The sequence below is a fragment of the Heterobasidion irregulare genome (assembly GCF_000320585.1).
Source record: "Heterobasidion irregulare TC 32-1 unplaced genomic scaffold scaffold_05, whole genome shotgun sequence".
NCBI lineage: Eukaryota > Fungi > Basidiomycota > Agaricomycetes > Russulales > Bondarzewiaceae > Heterobasidion > Heterobasidion irregulare.
In genome coordinates, this window is record NW_009258201.1 from 1,595,624 (window position 1) to 1,616,464 (window position 20,841).

The 20,841-nt window shown below is 58.6% G+C and overlaps 11 protein-coding genes across 11 annotated transcripts; 7 read left to right on the forward strand and 4 right to left on the reverse strand.

Moving 5' to 3' along the window:
* Nucleotides 1–706: 706 nt before the first annotated feature.
* Nucleotides 707–2,787, forward strand: HETIRDRAFT_65187 (multidrug flippase; the record flags this gene model as incomplete). The annotated part of the gene is made up of 5 exons (XM_009547614.1): nucleotides 707–1,390; nucleotides 1,460–1,613; nucleotides 1,668–2,382; nucleotides 2,437–2,597; nucleotides 2,661–2,787. The coding sequence occupies 4 exons, from the start codon at nucleotides 707–709 to the stop codon at nucleotides 2,492–2,494; spliced, it is 1,611 nt and encodes a 536-aa protein (XP_009545909.1). The 3' UTR covers nucleotides 2,495–2,597; nucleotides 2,661–2,787.
* Nucleotides 2,788–3,674: 887 nt separating this feature from the next.
* HETIRDRAFT_173543 (uncharacterized protein) lies at nucleotides 3,675–4,182 on the forward strand (the record flags this gene model as incomplete). The annotated part of the gene is made up of 3 exons (XM_009548158.1): nucleotides 3,675–3,737; nucleotides 3,791–3,923; nucleotides 4,040–4,182. The coding sequence occupies 3 exons, from the start codon at nucleotides 3,675–3,677 to the stop codon at nucleotides 4,180–4,182; spliced, it is 339 nt and encodes a 112-aa protein (XP_009546453.1).
* Nucleotides 4,183–4,684: 502 nt separating this feature from the next.
* HETIRDRAFT_451553 (uncharacterized protein) lies at nucleotides 4,685–5,382 on the forward strand (the record flags this gene model as incomplete). Its single annotated transcript, XM_009548159.1, has 7 exons — nucleotides 4,685–4,717; nucleotides 4,760–4,865; nucleotides 4,919–5,032; nucleotides 5,091–5,101; nucleotides 5,166–5,180; nucleotides 5,237–5,248; nucleotides 5,308–5,382. The coding sequence occupies 7 exons, from the start codon at nucleotides 4,685–4,687 to the stop codon at nucleotides 5,380–5,382; spliced, it is 366 nt and encodes a 121-aa protein (XP_009546454.1).
* A 295-nt stretch (nucleotides 5,383–5,677) lies between these two features.
* Nucleotides 5,678–7,901, reverse strand: HETIRDRAFT_427125 (uncharacterized protein; the record flags this gene model as incomplete). Its single annotated transcript, XM_009548160.1, has 18 exons — nucleotides 5,678–5,776; nucleotides 5,843–5,903; nucleotides 6,141–6,165; nucleotides 6,238–6,295; nucleotides 6,334–6,355; nucleotides 6,443–6,502; nucleotides 6,568–6,668; nucleotides 6,728–6,749; nucleotides 6,891–6,912; nucleotides 6,975–6,999; nucleotides 7,054–7,088; nucleotides 7,143–7,168; nucleotides 7,221–7,246; nucleotides 7,299–7,316; nucleotides 7,367–7,376; nucleotides 7,433–7,569; nucleotides 7,666–7,747; nucleotides 7,834–7,901. The coding sequence occupies 18 exons, from the start codon at nucleotides 7,899–7,901 to the stop codon at nucleotides 5,678–5,680; spliced, it is 897 nt and encodes a 298-aa protein (XP_009546455.1).
* Nucleotides 7,902–9,063: 1,162 nt separating this feature from the next.
* Nucleotides 9,064–10,917, forward strand: HETIRDRAFT_475396 (uncharacterized protein). Its single transcript, XM_009548161.1, has 6 exons — nucleotides 9,064–9,185; nucleotides 9,268–9,321; nucleotides 9,418–9,691; nucleotides 9,783–9,955; nucleotides 10,020–10,161; nucleotides 10,219–10,917. The coding sequence occupies exons 1-6, from the start codon at nucleotides 9,084–9,086 to the stop codon at nucleotides 10,719–10,721; spliced, it is 1,248 nt and encodes a 415-aa protein (XP_009546456.1). The 5' UTR covers nucleotides 9,064–9,083; the 3' UTR covers nucleotides 10,722–10,917.
* HETIRDRAFT_173548 (uncharacterized protein) lies at nucleotides 10,836–11,097 on the forward strand (the record flags this gene model as incomplete). Its single annotated transcript, XM_009548162.1, has 2 exons — nucleotides 10,836–10,984; nucleotides 11,043–11,097. 2 exons carry the CDS (start codon nucleotides 10,836–10,838, stop codon nucleotides 11,095–11,097), a joined length of 204 nt encoding a protein of 67 aa, XP_009546457.1.
* A 743-nt stretch (nucleotides 11,098–11,840) lies between these two features.
* HETIRDRAFT_444950 (uncharacterized protein) lies at nucleotides 11,841–13,823 on the reverse strand (the record flags this gene model as incomplete). Its single annotated transcript, XM_009548163.1, has 7 exons — nucleotides 11,841–12,364; nucleotides 12,466–12,855; nucleotides 12,922–12,977; nucleotides 13,048–13,275; nucleotides 13,409–13,471; nucleotides 13,531–13,652; nucleotides 13,709–13,823. 7 exons carry the CDS (start codon nucleotides 13,821–13,823, stop codon nucleotides 11,938–11,940), a joined length of 1,401 nt encoding a protein of 466 aa, XP_009546458.1. The 3' UTR covers nucleotides 11,841–11,937.
* A 680-nt stretch (nucleotides 13,824–14,503) lies between these two features.
* Nucleotides 14,504–16,152, forward strand: HETIRDRAFT_417918 (uncharacterized protein; the record flags this gene model as incomplete). Its single annotated transcript, XM_009548164.1, has 4 exons — nucleotides 14,504–15,006; nucleotides 15,095–15,416; nucleotides 15,495–16,000; nucleotides 16,095–16,152. The coding sequence occupies 4 exons, from the start codon at nucleotides 14,504–14,506 to the stop codon at nucleotides 16,150–16,152; spliced, it is 1,389 nt and encodes a 462-aa protein (XP_009546459.1).
* Nucleotides 16,153–16,185: 33 nt separating this feature from the next.
* On the reverse strand, nucleotides 16,186–17,799 carry HETIRDRAFT_147744 (uncharacterized protein). Its single transcript, XM_009548165.1, has 2 exons — nucleotides 17,746–17,799; nucleotides 16,186–17,692 (listed from the first exon to the last, which is right to left on the reverse strand). The coding sequence occupies exon 2, from the start codon at nucleotides 17,680–17,682 to the stop codon at nucleotides 16,681–16,683; it is 1,002 nt and encodes a 333-aa protein (XP_009546460.1). The 5' UTR covers nucleotides 17,683–17,692; nucleotides 17,746–17,799; the 3' UTR covers nucleotides 16,186–16,680.
* A 101-nt stretch (nucleotides 17,800–17,900) lies between these two features.
* HETIRDRAFT_440116 (uncharacterized protein) lies at nucleotides 17,901–18,747 on the reverse strand. Its single transcript, XM_009548166.1, has 2 exons — nucleotides 18,469–18,747; nucleotides 17,901–18,399 (listed from the first exon to the last, which is right to left on the reverse strand). Exons 1-2 carry the CDS (start codon nucleotides 18,606–18,608, stop codon nucleotides 18,315–18,317), a joined length of 225 nt encoding a protein of 74 aa, XP_009546461.1. The 5' UTR covers nucleotides 18,609–18,747; the 3' UTR covers nucleotides 17,901–18,314.
* An 836-nt stretch (nucleotides 18,748–19,583) lies between these two features.
* HETIRDRAFT_105151 (uncharacterized protein) lies at nucleotides 19,584–20,366 on the forward strand (the record flags this gene model as incomplete). Its single annotated transcript, XM_009548167.1, has 3 exons — nucleotides 19,584–19,809; nucleotides 19,870–20,140; nucleotides 20,213–20,366. 3 exons carry the CDS (start codon nucleotides 19,584–19,586, stop codon nucleotides 20,364–20,366), a joined length of 651 nt encoding a protein of 216 aa, XP_009546462.1.
* Nucleotides 20,367–20,841: the final 475 nt, after the last annotated feature.

Below are 20,841 nucleotides of genomic sequence, written 5' to 3' on the forward strand. Positions count from 1 at the left end.
CGTGTACGCGATGTCGCTCTCGCCATCTCGAAGCTCTACTCAACCTCACTGTTCAGAAGATTCCCCAATGGCAGTAACGATGGCAATACGCTTTCGACTTGTGATATGCGTCCGGATATCTGGGCTGGCCACGCACTAGGAGGTGCCACGCTCGCTAGGTCACTTTCCTAGATCTAGACGAAGGCTGCAGCAACTCAACCTGCACTCAGCTGCACAAAAACAGACTACCAGATAGCTGTTCTCGTCCCGATTGGATGTTTCTGACTGGGACCTTGCGCTTTCGAACCTTGTCCGGACTGTCGTTTCGGAAGCGTCTTGACCACGGCAGCATCGGGGGCCAGGATGCAAATGACTCGTGATGGCTAGCCTACTACATGTATGTCGACTTTCGAGCATGACCTCTTTGGTCCTGACTCCTTACTACACAAATAAAAGAATGTCTTCTGGTCCAGTGCTTACTATATAGCATTGCTCCTTGTATGAGTCGTCGTCAGTGAAGAAACTATGAGTCCAACAATTATACCTCAGAGACCTGGAAGAGCGGTGGCAGATGTCTTGAATGGCATGACTAGACCAGTCGAGACTCCTAACACTCCGTTCCACTCAGCGTGTCGTTCTACTTACTGACACTGGCGGTCCTGGTAGACTTGCTGGACATGAACCTCTGATATCCCATGAGTGCCGTTTATTGAGCAGAATATCTCCAATGGCAGACGCCTCCCCCCAATCTCCTTCGGTGAACCTGCTCTCCGCTACTCTCTCTTCAGCTTCCTCTCTCGTCTTCCTGCAATTCTTCTCCCGTATATTCACGTTCGCTCTCAACCAAGCCCTTGTCCGTCTCGCGTCTCCGCAAACATTCGGCACAGCCGCCATACAATTCGAGCTTCTGCTTTCTACGATCCTCTTCCTCTCTCGAGAAGGAGTCCGCAATGCTCTTCTTCGTGCGCCCCCATCTGTGTCCTCCAACAAGAAAGGCTTACGCGACCTTTTGACTAATATATCCCTCCTGCCTGTTTTCCTCGGCATCCCCGCTGCTTTTATCATCGCTTCGATCTACACCGTCGCCAGTGCCCCTTCCACTGCCGCTCAACCTCACTTCCATCTCAGCGTGGTCATATATGCTGTCGCAGCCTCGCTCGAGCTGTTGGCAGAGCCCCTACACATTCGCGCGCAAAATGAGCTGCGTTTCAGTGTACGCGTCCGAGCCGAAGGCGCCTCGGTCCTGCTCAAGACACTTGTGACGTTTGCTGTACTCGCTTTCGGACCGCCGGACTGGGCGCTCCTCGCATTTGCGTTGGGGCAGGCAGCATACGGAAGTACCACTCTCGTTTCATTTCTGCTCGTCTACGGCAGGCAGAGCCGATATCTCCTCAAAACAGTCAGCATGGAGGTTCATGGCAAGTGTGTGCTCCGTCTATACCCTCCATTGGTTCGTGGTTAACGCACATACAGCACGAAGGTCGTGTATTTTGATCCTGAATTGCTTCATCTATCGCGTGCGATGACTGTCCAATCTGCTGTGAAGCATTTCTTGACCGAAGGTGACAAATTCTTCGTTTCTCGCCTCAGCCCGTTGGCAGATCAAGGCGGTTACGCTATTGCCTCCAACTACGGTATGTCCACTCGAGGCCTCACTTCTAACAGCATCACATGCTGAATCGCCGCAGGTTCCCTGGTTGCCCGGATCTTATTCCAGCCTATCGAAGAGACCTCCAGATTATTCTTCTCCAAAACCCTCCCGACCTCTTCTGACAAAGGTGAAGCCAAAGCCAAGGACGCCATCCACACCGCCGCCCGCATCCTCCTCGGTCTCCTCCTTCTCTTCACCCACCTTCTTCTTCTCCTCTCGACCTTCGGACCGCCCTACCTCGCCCTCGCCACGACCGTATTCCTCCCACCACGATACCAACAAACCTCGGCGCCCATCATCCTCCGCGCGTATATCTACTATATTCCTACCATGGCGTTCAACGGCGTGCTCGAGGCGTTCCTCGCTTCCGCGTGCACGCCCGCTGACCTGCGCGCGCAGAGCCGCTGGATGGCCGGCGCGTCGGTCGGGTTCGTTCTCGCCGCCGTCGGACTCGCGCGCGGGCTCGGGTGGGGCGACGCAGGCTTAGTGTACGCGAATATCGCGAACCTGGGCGTGCGCGCGCTGTACGCGTGGCTGTTCGTCGGGAGGTACTTCCGGGCACGTGGGGCTGGGAGCGTGGTCGGGTGGAGGGGTGCGGTGCCGCCGAAACGGGTGCTGGTCGTGTTCGCGTTGGCTGCTGGCGTCACGAGGTGGAGCGAGAGGGTGTATCGGGATGTGCCGTTGTCCATCATTGCGCAGAGCGGTCACGTTGCGGTGGGTGGAGTGTGCGCTGTTGGATGCCTACTTGCATGGTACGTTCATTGTTCATCGACGCTTCGTTGGATGATAAACATATCGGCTTGTAGCTTCTTTTTTGAAAAGGCAAAGATTGCCGAAGTCTCTGCTGTTCTTCGGAGACGTTGAATATTTAAACGGGTGCATCGTAACGTCCTGGATCATACCAGATGGATGCTGCATGGCTATTCGCTCCGCTCATCATCAGGTGTGGATCCCTTGTGCGACGACTGTACGTGACTCTTGCGAGCACGCGTCCTCAAGATGACTTATTTTCATCTCATCTCGATATCAGTGCTCCTTTCACTTCGCAGCGTCATCTCGATGATTCAACGTGCTAGATCTCGCTACAGCAATTATACTACAAGATGCCTCAGAGAAATCCATGTAGTTGAGGTCGCATCAATTCAAGCATAGATGATAGCGACGAGTGCAGCAAATGACAAGATTATTTAAACGCCCAAGAGCGCTCGAAACATGATACTTCGATCAGCGTTACGGCAACCTCAACCTATGAAGTATGATGTGAGCCCATTTCTGTCTGTCATGTGGTTGGTATGACAGAGCGTTTGATCGACCTTAAATGCTCCGAGTCAGCCCTGACTGTCGCGCTGCCGTGCGTGTTAAGCTTCATAACCCCGCCTCCTGACAGTCAACAACGCTTACACTTCACCTGGTCGTTCTGTTCTGCATATTCGATGACCGATGATATTTTTTGGTCTAGTTCATTGCAGAGACTCGAATCCGCTATTTCATCGTATTTACAGCTGGACAGCGTAAACCTGGATGTCGTTCGCGTACTCGCTTTATTTGCTCTGCATAGCACCATCTTTGGTGCGCACTGATCGCGCTCATCTCTCGATGAATTGCACTCAGTCTGATCATCCTAATGTTCCACAGGTTTCGTGCTCGGCATGATATTATCGACGGAGTTGATTTGGTTGTGAGTACATCGTTTTGTCGTAGACCCTTGGCTGGACAGGAAATTGCCCGAAAGCCGCCAGAAATACCGCCCTGAACCCAGAACAATCACATCCATGCTGTCTCTTGCCGCCCTCATGCTCGCAACGACGACCCTATATTGGATTTTGACCAGCACCTTCGTCATCGTGTACCTTTGCACCTTTGTTCCCAAGTTCCAATTATCCAGGCTAAATACGACACTAGCCATTGCCTCTGCCTCGCAAACATACTTCCCTCTCATCTCCGTGCGTCTATCCATTCACACTGACTTCGTAGCATCGCATTCAGCATCGCATTCCGATATAGTCCGGCTTCAACTATACGACCGTCATTTGGAAAGCCTGGCATGCCTGGAGTCAGAACAAAAAATCAACCTGCATCCTCCTCGGCTTGTTGGCCGTATCCACAAGTGCGTCATGTCATACTTCTTTGTTTCTGTCTGCCTCATTTGCTTGGTGACAGTCGCAGGAGCCTTTGTTACGCGCACAATATCAGAATATACTGACCTCGAGATTGATAACCTTCATTATCTTCTCCGAACGCTGTCATTCGGCGCCAGTGCCATCGCTACATGGCTCGTCCCATACATCGAGCGGTCAGTGTCTTCACTATCGTCGTGTTGGACAAGGCTGCTCATCACATACAAACTTCAAAGGGAGCTTCGTCCATTGTTCAAGCTCGTCGATGCTCGTCTATTGACGACCAAGGCAGACAAGATCGGCGCCTATCTCATCAATTCTGGCGCACATCACTGCGTAGTGTGGGCGAGTGATGGGTGCTTGTATCAAGACTCGGCGACTGATTTCTCGAGGTCCACAGATAACACTCACCCTCTCCTGGGTCCATCAATTTGAGCCTCGACCTGCTGATCCTCCCGTCCAGCTTACCCTCAGAGACGAGATCATGTTTCTGATGTTCAGCATCTCATTTCAGATTGCTGTAAGCTTGTCTCGATTCCGTGCCTCTGAGTCTCAAGTCATTCTCGTTTCAGGCCATCTATCCAGCATTCATCCTCGTCATCGTCCATTTCCAGAGAGCCGTCTGGGACGTGTCGAGTCAGGAGGGAAGCAGAGGGTCTGACCTCACGACTCTCGTTGACGTTGATAGCTCCAGCCAAGTCTGAGACATCCAGTGACGCTTACTTCATGATGCTTGTTCTTTATACGATGCACAATTCTCTCAGTCAAGTTTCCCTGCGAACTGATCCGACTACGCAACGTCCATCTCCAGTCAAATTGAGTGACGTCATGGCAGCCGTTGGGTGACATCATCGACGGTCTACAATTCGACGCCTATAACTGCCTCCCCCACCACGACTCAGGGGCCTTCAACTCATAACATCTTTCATCGTTCATCATGTCTTCAGCTCTTCAGGAATCTCCATCTCAGGTTCGTCGTGCTTCATTTTCACTAGACATAATCCGGTGTCAGAACGGCGGCGCTTTGAAACTGCAGACCAGCGGTGCGACTACTTCAGAGGCTTTGAGGCCATCTGATGTAGCGCCGCCCACACGCGTCGATACTCTCCCCCAACAAGGTGCGTTTCGCCCGCTGATACGACACGCTCGAATTGACTCGGCTTGTTCTCAGCCACCACACAGCCTCAGGATGACGGGACGCACGTTCGCGCGTCCCCGCAGTCCGATGCTAGTCCTACTGCCGCCCGTCCTGAGGGCAAAATCCCATGGAAGGAGCAGGTTGTTGGTGCGCTCTACTTGCGGCATAGCCTCTGGGAAATTCGCTGACTCGGCGTCTATGGCAGCATACGCACAGGTATGAACGTCATCTCCATGTATGAACCCCACAGGTCTACTCACCTTGGTATCTACCGTGATAGAAAGCAAGAGGTGCTGTGAGTTGACGTGTTCCGCTCATGTCCATTATTTTTTGATCTGATTTGGTTGGCAGGTTCTGCGCAAGGTGAGACGCCACCGCAACGTACTTATGTTCGGAAGAGATTCTCACCGAATCCTTCCCAGCCAACCTTGAAGGAACACGGCAAGCAGATACTTCAAGGCGACGCGAATGCACGAGAGCCTGCTCCCAAAGCGTAGTATAAGTAGGTACTTATATTCGCCATGTGGAATACCCATCCTCAAGCCATCCGGCATTCATTCTCCAGCTCCATTTATCAGATTTGCGCGGTCATTGCTTTACCATATTGTAAACTAATAATATACGATTCGTGAAGTTTCATTACAAGCTCGTTCTTGCAGCGGATGCTCTGTGCCGGGTAGTGGCGCTGGCCATAATCGATAGAAATGCTTGCGACAGGCAAAGAACGCCGAATAAATTACACCAAGGCAAACAGCCGTCCGGTAACAGAACGAAGAAACGTCGCGCCTCAACTTAGACCACATCTAATTCGTGCTCCGAGGGCTGCCCAGCCTCCCGTCGCTCGTGAGGTTCCACGTCAAACTGAATGGCCTTCTCCACACTGATGTGGACCTGCAGAACGGCGATGGCATGAGCAAGATGCAAGCACGCGGGTGCGTTATTTGTGCGAGCGCTCACCTTGGTGCCCGTATCGTCTCTGAGCGGCGAATCGAGCGCGCTAGCCGTCTGCCGGATGGTGCTGGTCAAAAACCAGTCAAGGGACAGTATGGATCAAAGACTGACGGGACTGAACCGGCTGGCTTGGCTTGGCCTGTTGAACGCGCTTGGGAACATGATGGGAAGAGGGTGGTCCCCTTCTGAAGGCTGCGAGTGCCTTCGGAGCGATCTGCGCGAATTCAATCTGTTCACGATCGAGGCGGCCGTGGTGGAGGTATCAGCAAACCCCAGTTTTTGGCAGCATTGTCAGACGACGCACGAGGCAAGGAGCGAATTTGCGTATACTAGACCGACCACAGCCGTCGTCATTGAGATATGGACCACAAAGAAGAAGATGCGAGAACGATGGGGCGTACGTTTGCTGATGGCGAAGTAGAGCGCGAGCCAGACGAGGTTATGCCGCATCGCTAGGAACTACGCGCAAACGCGAACAAGCGCTCCGTGAGCAGGACTGGGACACGCTTGAACGACCACCTACGCAGACCATGCACGCAACAGTTATCACGCTACCGTGTCGCGGCGAGGTCAGCTGTCTACAAATGCACCCGCGGGCGGGCGTACCATGTGAGCGCTCCGTTGTTGAACGTGTAGAGCATGATCATGTCGATGACATGGTCCATGCTGGCGGAACCGAACCATTCATGTCACGTTCGATCGACGCGCGGACGTCAGCGTGGAGTGCTCACCTCCCGAACCCGGTGCGGCTAATTTGGAGAAAGAAGCACAGGGAGAACGCGATGAGGACGTCGAGGACGGACGAAAGGCAGAGGCCGAGGGTGAAGATCGACTGCGAGAGATGCTCGTCGATGAAGGAGCAGACTTGGGATCGTGACACGCGGCACTCACGCTCCATTGGTCGAGGAATCGGCTGAATGCATCGATTTGGGTCCTGTCAAGGGAGAGTCAGTCGTTCTGCGGCATGGTCTTGTTTCGGGGTATACTTGCATTTTGATCGTCGTGACTGCAAGGATCTTCTGATCAGGTATCATGGCAGGCGACACGATCATACGAAAGCATACCGATTGCAGAAGCTGGCCGTCAACAGTGATGACGCATTAAGGATGGATACACTGGTTTAAATCAAAGGACTCACCTAGCCGCATGAATGCCAAAAGAACCTGTCGGTTGTTCAGGACTGCTTTACATTATCGCACTTGACGTGTAATACGCACCAGCGGCGCGGTGATATACCAGTTGTTCTTGCTCACTGTTTGCTTTTACGTGATGAATGGCTACCGGAATAAATTGCGAGACGACTCACGCCGCAAGACCCGATGCGAGAAAAACCTATGCAGACGAATGAACAAACGATCCCTGATCGTCAAGTGTTTACGCTCACAAGTGTACAATGAAGCTCACGGCCGCCTGGAGCAGACAGCTATCAGCACGAGCATGATGGCACGATGACAGCACGTACCGTCAGTGCGACCGTAGACTACAGCACAAGTCAGATACGATTTCTGGGACTAAATTCGCGGTACGCACGGCGAGAGTCCTGAGTGTCGAACCGAGTCAATCGCCGACTCTGAACTGTGCTGCATGCTGCCTTACCCTGGGATATGGTCCAAGATGGCAGGATCCCCAAAGTTGAGTATGAGGTAGTTCCATGTCGCTGAGCACATGAGGCAGGCGTGGACAAAGTCAAGAAGCCTGCGTATTCCCGGAGAAACTACCTCGATATACGGATTCTGAGAGGGGAGGAAGGAAACAGCGCTCACCACACGACAGAAACCTTTTTTTAAAGGTGAGTCGTCTACCAACCGACAATGGCCGGCATCACGCACCATAACTTTGATGCGCATAGGGTCCTCGGGGAACATGCGAAAGTAGAAAAGGAACGTCTGCGCCGCCATCACACCAGAAAGACTGGAGAGTAGGATGAACCGTCCACATTCCACGTCAGACAGAGCATTGAGGGTCGTGCCTCCAGGCGAGAATGAGGGCAGACGCACGCTATGGCGATTATACAACCGATGAACACCGCGCCCAGAGACATGCGGACATCCACGATTGCGACCATCGTTGATCACCGCTGAGCACGTCGACGATGGGGAAGACGGGAGACAGGTCAAAGGGGAGAAGGAAGGCGCCTCTTGCGCTTCGCCAGAACCGCGCGAGCTGTCTATTATACTTCCCCACCATCCGCCGACGGAATCTTATAACAGTCACTGATACATCGACGACCGCAAATATAGAAGCAAATGCTGCGAGGAACCCCAAATGCTGCCGCGGCACCCACCTTAACAAGAACGACACAGGTTGACCCTAAGCAAAATGCACGTCGGCCCGGCGTGGAAGATATGGAAGCAGTTGGCACGGTCATTGAGGGGCGACGGATATTTCCAGGGGAGCTTGAGGGCAGAGCGGGCAAGCAAGCCCCTACCCAGGCACATACACTGAAGTGTGAAGTCCGGAGAGCTCACTTTGTGCTAAGCTGTCAAAAGAATTAAAAAAAAACTCAGCTGAACGCAGACAAGACTATCCGCTGTTGGCTTTCGACATCGCACTGAGAGTACATGGAAACTATTTTCTGCACGGAATGGTCTAGGAACCGTCATCATCATGGCTATGAGCACCCGTGACAGTCCTGTGCACAGGGACAACACCATTTTCCACGACCTCCTTGAACCCTGTCGCCGACTCTTTCCTTGGATACGAAGATGGAGAGATGGAACTCACAGAAAGCCGGGACTAACCTTATAGAGCGGCAGTCCATAAACCAGACGACTGCAGAGGAGCGCTCAGCTGACGCCACTGTGACGCCTCAAGATTACCTGCCATCATGCCATTTGCCAGGATCCAAGGCCCAGACGCATGGAAGCGTCGGTGCGGACAAAACGCACTCCATCGGGGTCGGGTGGCACAAGAAACGAGTGTCACCCTGACAGAGAGCAGGCGAAGCGGTCTCAGCTGCGTCAAGCGTATGCTGGAACAATAACAGCGGCTCATTCGAGCACCGAATCTCTAGAAAGCCACAGAGGAGAGGGCCACGATGGACCGTAGTAGGCCACGGTTCGCAGGGATCGAGAGACTGTTCACTGCACAACGCAACTGTCCCGCGTCCCGGTCTCAGATCGGATCACTTCAACGCTCGCGCACGTGCAATCTAAATTTTTGGGCCCGGCCTCATCCCATCGCATCGCATCGTCGCAGACATCAGCCCAATCCTCGACCGTCCACCACGTCCGTCGTCTCGCACACCATGGACAGCCCCCCTCCCCTGAACGAAAAAGCGGGCGACTGGTCGGACGACGCCCGCGATGCCGCGAACCCGGTCGTGGAGAGCGCGGAGTGGGCCCTGAAAGTGCGGCAGTTCCACCACCCACGGGTCGTCGCGCACGCACGCCGACTGACAGTGCCGACCCTGACCCCGCCCTCGTTTTCAGGAATGCAACGTCGTGCAGATCAACGACGCGGGCGTGGCGGCGGCGGCATCGCATGTTCGTCCCGCGCACGTCAGCCCCTAGCACTAACGCTCACTCGCAGCCCGCCGCCACCACCACCGCCACCACCGCCACCGCCACCGGGGCATGCAGATCCATGCCCGCCTCGTCTCCGAATCCTACACGCCCCGCACGTGGCGCACGCACCCGCTGCATCTCTGCCCGCCCGAGCCCTACGAGGCGTCCGACCCGCGCATCCTCGCCGCGCTGCACTGGCTCTTCTTCGTCTCCTCCCTCAACTTCAGCTTCTGGTCCCCGCGCGAGGGCCAGCCGGACCGCTACGGCGTCGAGTGGCGCACGGGCTGGGGCCGCGACGACCGCACCGTGTGGACGGGCTACTGGAGCCTTCTCGCCGCGGTCAACAGAGGTGAGGTAATTCGCGCACCCCGTGCATCCTTCGTCCGCGCTCTTCCTCACTGCGTGCTCTCGCCTCCTGCGCCCCGGCGCCGCGAACCCAGCGCTCGAAGAGGGCATCCCGATCACCGACCCCGCGTTCTACGTAAATGAGAGCCTCTGCCCCGACAGCCTCCTCGCGCACGTCTTCCGCCCCGCCGAGCGCTGCGCGGAGCCGATCCCGCTCCTGCAGGAGCGCATCTCCATCCTCCGCCAGAACGGCTTCATCCTCTGCGCCGTACGTCCTCCGCGTCTCGGGCCCGGTCGCGCGAGCGCACAAAAGTGACGCCGTTGGATCACAGGGCTTCGGCGGGTCCTTCCAGGGCTTCATACACGAATTCCACAGTCGACACGGGAGCGCCGGTACAGCGCTGCAGCTCGTCCAGATGGTCACCGACACCTTCCCGTCCTTCCGCGACGAAGTATGGCTGCACGGCCGAAGAGGCAAGTCAATGACCTTGCCCTCCTCCTCTCCACACCGCCGCTCACCCGCCCCGCCAGTCGTCCTCTGGAAGCGCGCGCAGATCCTCGCAGCCGAGACCTGGGCCGCGTTCTACCCCGCCGGCCGCGCGCAGGCGCACCCGCTGCTGCCGGGGGGCGTCGGCCAGCTGACGATGTTCGCCGACTACCGCGTGCCGCAGATCCTGCACCACCTGCGCATCCTCGCGTACCCCGCGCCGCTGCTGCAGCGCCTGCGCGCGCGTGCGCCGCTCGCGCACGGCTCGCGCGAGGAGGTCGGCATCCGCGTGGCGAGCGTCGTCGCCGTCGAGCGCGTGCGGCGCGCGATCGGCGCGCTCAGGGCGGCGCGGGCGCAGGGACGGCGCGGCGAGCGCCTGGAGGAGGACGCGGACGGGGAGGACGAGGAGGAGGAGATCAGCAGCGTGCTGATCGACTTTTATTTGTGGGACGTCGCGAAGAGGCTCGAGCGGGGCGAGGAGCGGATGGACGGGGTGCAGACGGACGAGGTGGTCCCGGCGCACCGGACGCGGAGCATCTGGTACTGACGCGCGCGCGTCGGATGGAGAAAGTATCTTACTTGGATCAGCGCCCTATTTAACCTTACTAGTCCTATCGGGGAACTTCTTGCTATATCATACCTGTCGTGCCTAATTCTTGCGATGCGAAGAGAGCGGTGTCAAGTCTACTACTATCATTGGACGGGTGTTCGTTTTGGGATCAATAAAAAATCCATTGTCCCACAACACTTCTGCTTTATGGCCTCGGAGTTCTTGCACTATTTGAGAAACTTTTTTCCACATCATACAGTGTAGTTTCTCTCTTTATTTTCTCACTCATGTGTCGGAAAACTGGATTCCGTCGTTTAGGACCAGTGTTCATTCTGGTTCCGAGTGTGACACAACGTGGGGTCACAGTTGCTGACTCATTGAATTCAAACTCAGCAACTGCGACTCGTTGAACTTTCACAACGCCGTCGTGTTTCCATCTTCACATCATTGAATGTTTTTAGGGCACTGTACACAAAAGTGCTCCGAAATCAAGGTAAGCATGACTATTTCTTAACACTGACAAATTAAAGACCATCAAAGAGGTTGTACATCTGTTTTCCATTCCCCCGATATAGCCAATTTGATATGTTTAGCTGTACTTTGGTAGTATACTAATAAACGCGAGCTTCAGTGATGTTCTGTTCGGTGTAGCCACTTTTGGCTGCCTTCGGCATGGTTAGTGCGCATGTCAGATGATGCCACTGATGCTTCTTTTGGGAGTGCTGGACTTGTCCGACAGCGGAGCCTGAATTTCACAGGCCGAAGTCACGCTTGAACGCCAAATGTAACGCTCCCCAAAAATGTACTCATTGCAAGAAGAATTTAACAGATCGGACCCTCAGAGAAGCTTGAGAATGATACATAAGATACATCTCTACAATATTTTCAACTTTTGTGGCATGAGAAGAGGAATCTCAGTCCCAAAGAAAATAAGGTCTCCGAATCAGCCACTTTCTCAAGATCTTGACTCAAATAGCTGTCCAAATTTTGAGATTCAGCCGTTTAAATTGTGCAGGTGTATGGAACATGATTTATTATGATTTTTGAAAGCATCAGTGAAATAAACAGTGAGGGTGGGAGCCTTCTATTCCATGAAAACGAACACTGGTCCTGATTGTGGCTGAAACGAACACCCATCCAATGATAGTACGATTAAGCACGGACGCTGCAGCTAAAATATACTGTGCTGTGATATATGACGACGACGAGGAGCTCAGAGCAGCGCCGGCGGCGTCTTCCTCGGTCGGCCCCTGCGCGCGCTCGGCCGCGTCTCCTTGAGGAACCCAAAGTTGCGCTTTTCCGGCGGCACCCAGGGCATGCCCAGCTCCTCGAAGATCGCCGCCTCGCTCTCCGCCTGTATCAGCTCCCAGTACCCGCTCTCCCCCTCCTCCTTCGCAGACTCCTCCGCCGACTCCTCCTTCGTAGACTCCTCCTCGCTCGTGAGCTCCGACTCGACGTCCACGTCCACGCCGGCGCCGTCGCGCGGGCCCTGCGTGCGGCGGTTCGGGTGCCACCGCCACAGCCCGTACTCGTTCAGGTACATCCCCAGCTTCGTCGCCGCGATGCGCAGCGCGGCCACAAACTCCGCGTCCCCGGTGAGCGCGAGCACCGCCGCGCCGCGCGACTTGACCGGCGCGAGGCTGGCGGGCCGGGCGGGGACAGCGCGCGCGTCCGACGCGATCTCGTCCGTCAGTCCAGTCGGCCCAGGAAGGAGGGATGGAGGGAGGCGAGCGGGACGCACCTGAGCTCGATGGGCCGGTAGCTCCCGCGGCGCGCGCGGATGTCGCGCAGGCGCTCGCCGACCTCCGCCCAGCGGCGCGCCTCGCGGTCGCCGCCCGCGCCCGCCGACGCGCGCGCGGGGAGCAGCGCGATGCCCTGCCACCTGGATGGGTACGCGTGGAGCGGTGTGGCGAGGAGGCCCGCGTCGCGGAGCGGGCGGACGACGTGCGCGAGGAGCGGGGCGGTGCCGGCGGGGGCGGCGCGGTGTTTTGGGCGGAAGGGCTGCGGGCGGTTTCCGCGCGTTGTTTTTGGGAAGTGGACGGCGGGCGGGGCGGGGGGGACGGGGACGTGGACGTAGGAGGGGTGGAGGAGGAGGAGCTCGATCTTGGGGGCTGTGGGGCGGTCGCGGCGGCTAGGGGGGTGGGGGTGTCAGCGGGCGCAGGCGCGGGCGCGGATGGGAGAGGGGATGCGTGCGCACTAGTCGCCCATGAGGTGGAGCTCGAACTGGGAGGCGATGTGGTGGCGGATGAAGTCCTGTGGCGGAGGGGTCAGCGCGGATGCAGGCGGGGCGGCGGCGGCGGCGGCGGCAGCGGTCAGGACGCACGGCGACGTTCTCGGCCTCCTCTCTCGTGACCTCCTGGCGGAGGTGGTCGGCGTGGTCGAGCTTGGCGCGCTGGGTTTTGGAGAGTATGTCGAGGTAGTACTCCCGCCGGTGCAGGTCTTCGATGGAGGTGCAGCCGGCGTCGGCGAGCTCCGCGGCGGTGCGGGCGCTGTGGCGTGCGGTGGGGTCTTGAGTGAGGGGAGATGCGAGGATGGAATGCGAGGACTTGCCCTATGCCCGGCACGGTCTGCAGCAGAGCCATCGTTTTATCCTTTTCGCGGAGTTCTTTTTCGTGCTTGACGGGGACCTGGGAGAGAGGACTCAACGGGTGCGGCGGGGGCGGGGCCGGACAATGCACACAGACATAGTCTTTACCGTTCAGGAAGAACTCGATGCGCTGGGCGATGCGCGGGCCGATGCCCTTGAGCTGGAGACGGCGGGTGGGTGGGTGGGTGGGTGGGGGCAGGAGGGAGGCGCGCGACGCACCTTGGCTGCCTCCTGGCCGGTGAGGATGGGGTGCTGTGCGCGCCTGACGGCGTTGATGGCGGTCTGGAAGGAGCGGACCTTGTAGGGGTTGCGGGACGGGCTCGCGTTCTCGTCGTCGAGGTCTGCGAGGGGGCGGGTGTGTCAGCGAGCGGGGCACGGGGAGCGAGGCGGGACAGACGCTGGGACAGCAGCCGGACGATGGCGTCGTTGGGGCCCGGTGCGGGGGTGGAGAGGGCACGTGCGGGGACGGCGGCGGGGAAGAGGCGACGGCGAGCGAGCGTGCGGGCGAGCATGCAGGACGCAGAGGACAGGCGTGGGACAAACGCGCTCCTCCACCCTCGACGCGACCTCCCTCGTCCTCGCACCCCCCTTGCCCTCTCCTCCCCGTCGTCGCCGTCCTACACAGCGCCCGACCCGCCCACCGTGACCGCCCGTCCAGCCACCTGGCCCTCTCGCACATAAGCATCCGCCCAAAAAGGCTGCCGCCTCTGTCAGCCACCATGCCCGACGACCTCGCGTCCTCCTCCTCCAGCATCCAGCTCAAGTTCAACAACATGTCCGACCAGCAGCTGCGCCAGACAATCTCCCAGCTCTCCAACGCTGCCACCTCCGGCCACTACCAGGCCGCCTTCGCCGCCCCCACCCCGCAGCGCTCCAGTACGCTCCCCGCTCCTCTCTCCCCGTCCCGCCTTTTCTGACCCCAGTCGTCCGCTCTCGCGCCCGTGCCGCAGCCTATCAAAAAAACATCCAAAACTGGTCCAGCTCCAGCACGCCACCGCCCCGAACGGGCTCAAGGCGGAGCAGGGCGGCCAAGAATAGCAACCTGGCGCCCGCACCTCCCGCAGCTGCACCAGCGCCAGCCCCCGCTCCCACGCCTGCTCCTGCCCCTCCGACCCCCGCCCCCCGCGCGCCACAGGCTCCATACCAGCCCCCGCCGCCCCTCCAACAGACCTACCCCGCCCAGGACCCCCGCATGGCCCGCCCCCGCCCCCCGCTCCCCACAACCACCCAGGCCCTCCACTCCACCTACGCCTCGCGCCTCCGCACAGGCGTCACCCTCCTCATGCAGCCCATCCTCTCCGCCCACGCCGCCTCGTCCTCCGCCGCCGCCGCCGCCACCGCGGGCCTCGCAGGCTCTGCCGCCCGCCCACGCCGCGGCGGCGTCGTCAGCTACGCCGACCCCGGCTCGGGCGACGATATCCCCGACGCGGGCGAGGTCGACTCGGACGGATCGGACTTTGTCGCCAGCGGTGGCACCCGCAGCGCCGTGCGCGCTGCCAGGGTGGGCTCCCGCATGGGCCATAGCATGAACGTCTTTCACGCCGGGGCTACGGGCAGCACACCGGGCCCGCCGTCGGCCGCGCAGAGGGAGAGGGACGCGGGGAAGATGGAGCTCGATCAGAGCTACCTCGGCATGGTCCCGCCCGCGCGCTTCATCACCCCGAAGCCCGTGGGCCCCACCAAACACGAAAACTTGTTGAGTCTTCACCTCGCTTCACCCCGCGCGCGGGCTCGCTTGCTCACCGCACCGCACCGCACCGCACCGCACCACGGCCCCGACTAGCTCGTACGACGCGCTCGAGGCGCAGGCGCAACGCACGACCGCGCTCGTGCCGATCCGCGTCGAGTTTGAGACGGAGACGCACCGCGTGCGCGACTGCTTCGTGTGGAACCTCCACGAGGCGCTCGTCTCGCCCGAGCAGTTCGCGCGCACCTTCTGCGCCGACCTCGACCTCCCGCTCGCCCCGTGGGCGGACACCGTCGCCGCCCAGATCCGCGCGCAGCTCGAGGACCACGAGGGCGTCGGCAATATGGAGCTCGCCGTAGACGGCACCGCCGACGGCCCCGCGAGCGACGAGGTCCCCGAGTGCAGGGTCATCCTCAGCGTGCGTCCCCTCGTCCCCCACCTCTTTCTTCGCATACTCCAGTGGCTGATCGTCCGCCGCACGCCGCATGCCGCGCAGATCGACGTGCAGGTGGACAACCACCACCTCGCGGACCACATCGAGTGGGACCTGCGCTCGCCGCTCACGCCCGAGGCGTTCACGCACCAGCTCTGCCTCGACCTCGGCCTCTCGGGCGAGGCCGGCCCGCTCATCGCGCACGCGATCCACGAGGAGCTCGTCAAGCACAAGCGCGACGCCATCGAGTGGGGGCTCATCGGCGGCGCCGAGCGCGACGCTGCAGCCGCCGCCGCCGCCGCCAACAGCGCCAACCCTGCCAACGCCACAGCCACAGCCGCCGCGGGGGAGGACGCGGCGCCGAGGGACAAGAGCGGGCTGAGCCTCATGAAGGACAAGACGGGGCTCGGGCTCGGGTGGGGCCGCACGCCGAAGGACGGGCGGGGCCCGCGCGTGCTGCGGAGCGTGTGGCGGGACTGGCCCGAGGCGGAGGAGTTTGGGACGCGGTGGGAGGCCCTGAGCGTCGAAGAGGTCGAGCGGAGGGAGGTCGAGCGCGAGCGCGCGAGCCGGTGCGTTTGCGTTTTCGGTCGTCGGCGACGAGGCTGGCTGCTGTTTCCCCTCGGCTGCGGCTCACTCTTCACTGGGTTTTTTTTTTTCGTTCAGGCGGCTGCGGCGCGAGACGTCGAAGTTCCAGAGCTCGGCGAGGACGAGGCGGCGGTGATGAGGACGCGGACGCGTCGCGGGTACCGTGCTTGTTGCATGACTTATCATTATATTCTGTCGCGTCCGCCGTGGACGCGCTCGACTCGGTACGCATACTGGCTTTTGTTAATACATAAAGAAAAAGAAAAAGAAACCCGAAGACAACCGCGAAGCATAAACGATTGAGCGTCGTACGTGAGAGCTATTTAAATACAGTGGGTAGGTGGGTGGGTGGATGGGTAAGAGCGAACTTTCCGTCCGGATACACAGAGACTAAGTATGGTGGTGAGTTAGTTGGTATGGTGGTGGCAGGATGAGACATGCCGAATATTAGCGGTCGACGCGAAGGGAGAGGTTTACTACGAGATATTAGAACGAAGGCAAAGGCGAAGGTCGAGTCGAGTGCGTGCGTTGGGGTCGTCGTGAACGGGTCGTGAGCGAAGAGGGCGATATGTGCTAGAACGAAATCGAATGCGTGGATAAATCTAAAAAAAAGAATTTTGGGGGGGAGGGCGTGCATGCCCAAGAGTCGAACGGACATCGCGCATCACGCGCGCACGGCCTCCCATGCGCTGTAGTCGCCGTGGGCGACCGCGGCCCAGTCCTCGGCCCACTGCTCGTACGTCCGCCTCGGCGCGCGGGGCAGCAGCACGAAGCCGTCCGCGCGGTCCGTGTCAGCGACGCTCTGCACGAGGTGCGCCTCGAAGCCGCCGAAGCCCTTCGCCTCGAGGTCCTCGAGCTGGACGACGACGGCGCGTACGCGCGCGGGGAGGCGCGCGACGCGGTCGAGGGACGCTGCGGACGGGATCCAGCCGTACTGGTCGCGGACGGGGTCGCGGCCGAGCATGCGGCAGAGGGCCGCGGCGCAGCCGGGCATGAGGCGCAGGTCGGAGAGGCGGAGGTGGGCGAGGAGCGGGCAGGCTGCGGCGAAGAGCGCGAGGACGGGGGCGGCGGTGGTGGAGAGGTAGCGGCTGCTGGCGAAGTGGAGGCGGCGGAGGCGGGGCATGGCAGGGGCGGCGGGGGGCGGGGGCATGAGGATGCGCTCGGAGAGGCGGAGGGTGAGGTCCGTGAGGAAGGGGAAGGGGACGGCGCAGAGGCGGACGAAGACGGCGGACTGGAGCGGGTTGAAGAGGACGCAGGAGAGCGTGCGAAGGGACGGCGCGAGCAGGCGGAGGAGGCGGTCTAGGAGGTCCGGGAGTACGCGGGCCTCGGCGGCATTGCTGCGGTGCAGGGCCTCGTGCAGCTCCACGCTGGCGAGGCTCTCTGGATCCGATGCAACGAGGTCCGCGTCCGGCACGGAGTCGCGGAGCTGCTTGTCCGAGACAAAGAGGTGGTGCACGCGCCGGTGCTCGGCAGGGAGCGTGGAGAGGTGCGCGTAGGCGCGCTCGATGGAGGAAATGCCGGAGATTTCGAGGGTGCGGTGGACGTAGGGGGCTGCCACCGCACTGATATACCTGGACGTGAGCGAGAGCGCGCGTGCGGTCGCGCCGCCGTCGGCGCAGGCGAGGTCGAAGATGATGAGCAGAATTTCTGGAGGGCAGTCATCCATCGCGTCGCGTCTAAATCCAAAAACGGGTCAGACAGCTGTCATCGTCGAGCCGCGATCACCCACCTTAAAAATTCCGCTATTTATGGAGCCCACGCTCGGTGTTGATGAGAGAGTGATGGTTGGGAGAGAGGTGGCGAAACGGGGGACGAACAGCGCTTTTGAGGCATCCTGGTGAAACAATTGGAGGCAGAGGACATGAGCAAAGGGGCTGGTCCTTACGTCAATCTCCAATTGTCTTGCACATCCCCGTCCAGGCTCGGAAACGGCCGGCTCTCGGCTTTCCCATCTCTCTTCCGCGATTCCGCGGCCTTGCCGCTCCACCTCCCCTTGCGTGCCAAAGCCGCTCGACGAGATGCGAGGATGGTCTCGTAGAGGTTCACCGCGCTTCGTCCACACCGCAACCTCTTCATCCGAGCGAGGACGACGCGGTGTACCCCAATGCAATCCCCTTGATTTCCACGGCTACCCACCTTCTGCTTGTGATCTCGCGAGCTTTATATCCCCACAACTTGTGAGTACTCCTGAAAAGGTATCCGACGGCGCTACCCGTGCAGCGTGCCCGTGCCCGATTGTAGAGTCTGTGGCACCTTCCATCGATGTGAATGCATCTACTTCTGCGATGCCTCAAGGCCTCATGCTTGCAGTCGACAGTGACACCGCCACCCTGCTACGTATGATCCGGTCATCGATCGGAAAGGTGCAATTGACTGAGAGTTCCTGTGATAAAGAAGGATGGAGATCGTCGGGAGCGTTCAATATGGATTTTAGGCATGGATTTGAACCGACCATAGCCGTCGTCGAAGATCCACCGAAACGGGTTGCCAGGAACACATCGGCGGGGTTCCTGCACCCACCTCGACCGCCAATGCCTGCGATGCCCGACGGAACAGACGTCGTTGTCGTTCATGTTGGGTATCTATGACCATGAAACCCTCCTGCTCTGAACCCTATGTGTCCTTCACACAGCATACAGCGGTCGTGCGTCGTGACTCCATTCAAAGGCATGCACAGCGGTATGCAATGACCGGGTCGTATTGCCGTTCGAGCGAGGAGCACCAAGAGCGGAAGAGAGTTCCCTGGCAATTCTCATAGAACCTCCGCCGTGGTCTCCGACTCTCCCGATATCCGTATCCAACGAGGATCATGGCACGTGATGACCCCGGGCAACAGCGTGCATCCTGCCAAGGTGTTATCGCTAACAGCTAACTTCAATGGGGCTGTCTCCCGCAACGAACATCTGTACCGAAAAGGCGAGACCGATGCCGCTCAAGGATCATATGTAGTGCACGCGGTGAGTCGCTGCCTCCAAAATCCCTCGCGAGCTGGTGGGTCTTTCGTTTTGTGGGGATGTATCAGGGCACCAATGTCCTCCACCTTCTTTGGATGCTCAGAAGCACCCACCCGCCAACACTATCTACGGTATGTCGCTTGATCTGATCCATGTTGACATCCAAGCTTCAGGGTATATATACAGCTGCCTTGAGTTCTTTACCCAATTGCTTGAAGAACTGTGATGCCTGCGATCCACTCCCACTGCCTTGGGATTATCACTCGAGCTGGAGGCCCATCCCGCTGCTTGATTTCCAATTTGGGCTTCTATCCGTACTCCCGCTACTCACTTCTCCGGGGGAAGATGCGGTGAGAGAGAGGATATGCACCTCTTCTAGCCACAATACGCTGGCAACATGCCAACGAGCAGGATGGCTTCACTCCCGTTTCCCATCTAGAAGGATTCTTCTTTCTATTCACTCTCGGGCTTCATGGGCAGCTGACTTAGTCCTCCATTCAAGAATACTATTTAACCTGCTCGTTGCTGTATCCTCACTTCATCGTTCAATCTCACCTCTGCGAGGCCCTGTTTTTCGATCCTTCGCTTTCGTCTTTTGTCTACACGTTGCACCATGTTATCGTTCTCCAAGATCGCCTCTTTCGCTGTTCTTACTTTGAGCACCCTCGCCTCCGTATCTGCGATCCCGGTAGTCCACCACGATGCACGGCAGCTCGTCGACATTCCCATAATCGTAGACCCCACCATCGCCCCCGTGACGACCATCACAGCGCGCGATGGCTCACAAAATCTCGCGTCCATCTTCGCCAACCTGCACGCGGCGCTACAGCCCGTCCTGTGTATGTTTTATTTCTCTCAGACGCTCTCGTCTCAGCTTATAGCTGACATGTCCCTTATAGCGGGCCTCTCCTCGACCAAAGATCCAGTGGCGTTGGAATCCGGCATCGCCTCAATCACCTCGCTCATCCAGTCCGCGAGCGGCTCCCTTTCCGCTCTCTCTGGCCAATCTCAGTCGCAAATTTTCGCCAACCTTGACGGCACTGGCGTGCTCACCACCTCCGACGTCGCGGGCCTCCTTGGAGGGGTTCTGACTAACGTCTTTGGCACCCTCGGGCCGCTCACTTCGGGCACGGACGCGATCGCCTCGCTCGACGTTCTCGATCCTCTTTTGTACGTACATTCTTTGTCTGCTTAATGTCCTGAGCTGATGAGTCATTCACGACGGATGGTGACGACGTGTAGGGGTGTAGTGGTCATCTTCTTGAATGTTGTGCTCGGCCTCGTCGGCGTGGCGGCATTGGCGCTTGTTGGTTCTCTCCTGCCCCTCATTCTCGTGCTTCTCCCCTCGATCCTGAACATCCTACTCCCCATTATTTTGGGCCTGATTGTGCTTTAAGTGCCTTCGCTCTAATGGTGAGCTATCCTCGATGTGTATATGTTCTGCGCTACGGGACCGGATGCTCACATTGAATCCTGCAGATTACCCTGCTTCTACAAAGATGTGCAGGAGGATGTTCCTTGATGTTGTTGTTTCGGACTTGTTCTTTTCAGGGTATCTCGTGTTTGACAAAACTTTACTCTTTGAGTCTTTATGAACTTTTGAATGGTCGTGTATTCGGACAAGTTATAAGTGCTGCCGTCTTTACAGTTATTTTACCCTGGTAACTTCATGTCTTTTGAATAATCAACCCCTATTCGTACACTTCTCGTCTGTCGTCTCGATACGGCGAGTTCGCGTCCCATTCCCATGCTACAGTCCACCCGGCCTTCTCTTCGCTTCGGACAAAGTCCTCGGCTGCGCCTCGCCCAAAGTGCCGGTCATCGATCCAATGCTTCGATCTCATTCACCCGGTGTGATATGCTTAGACCCT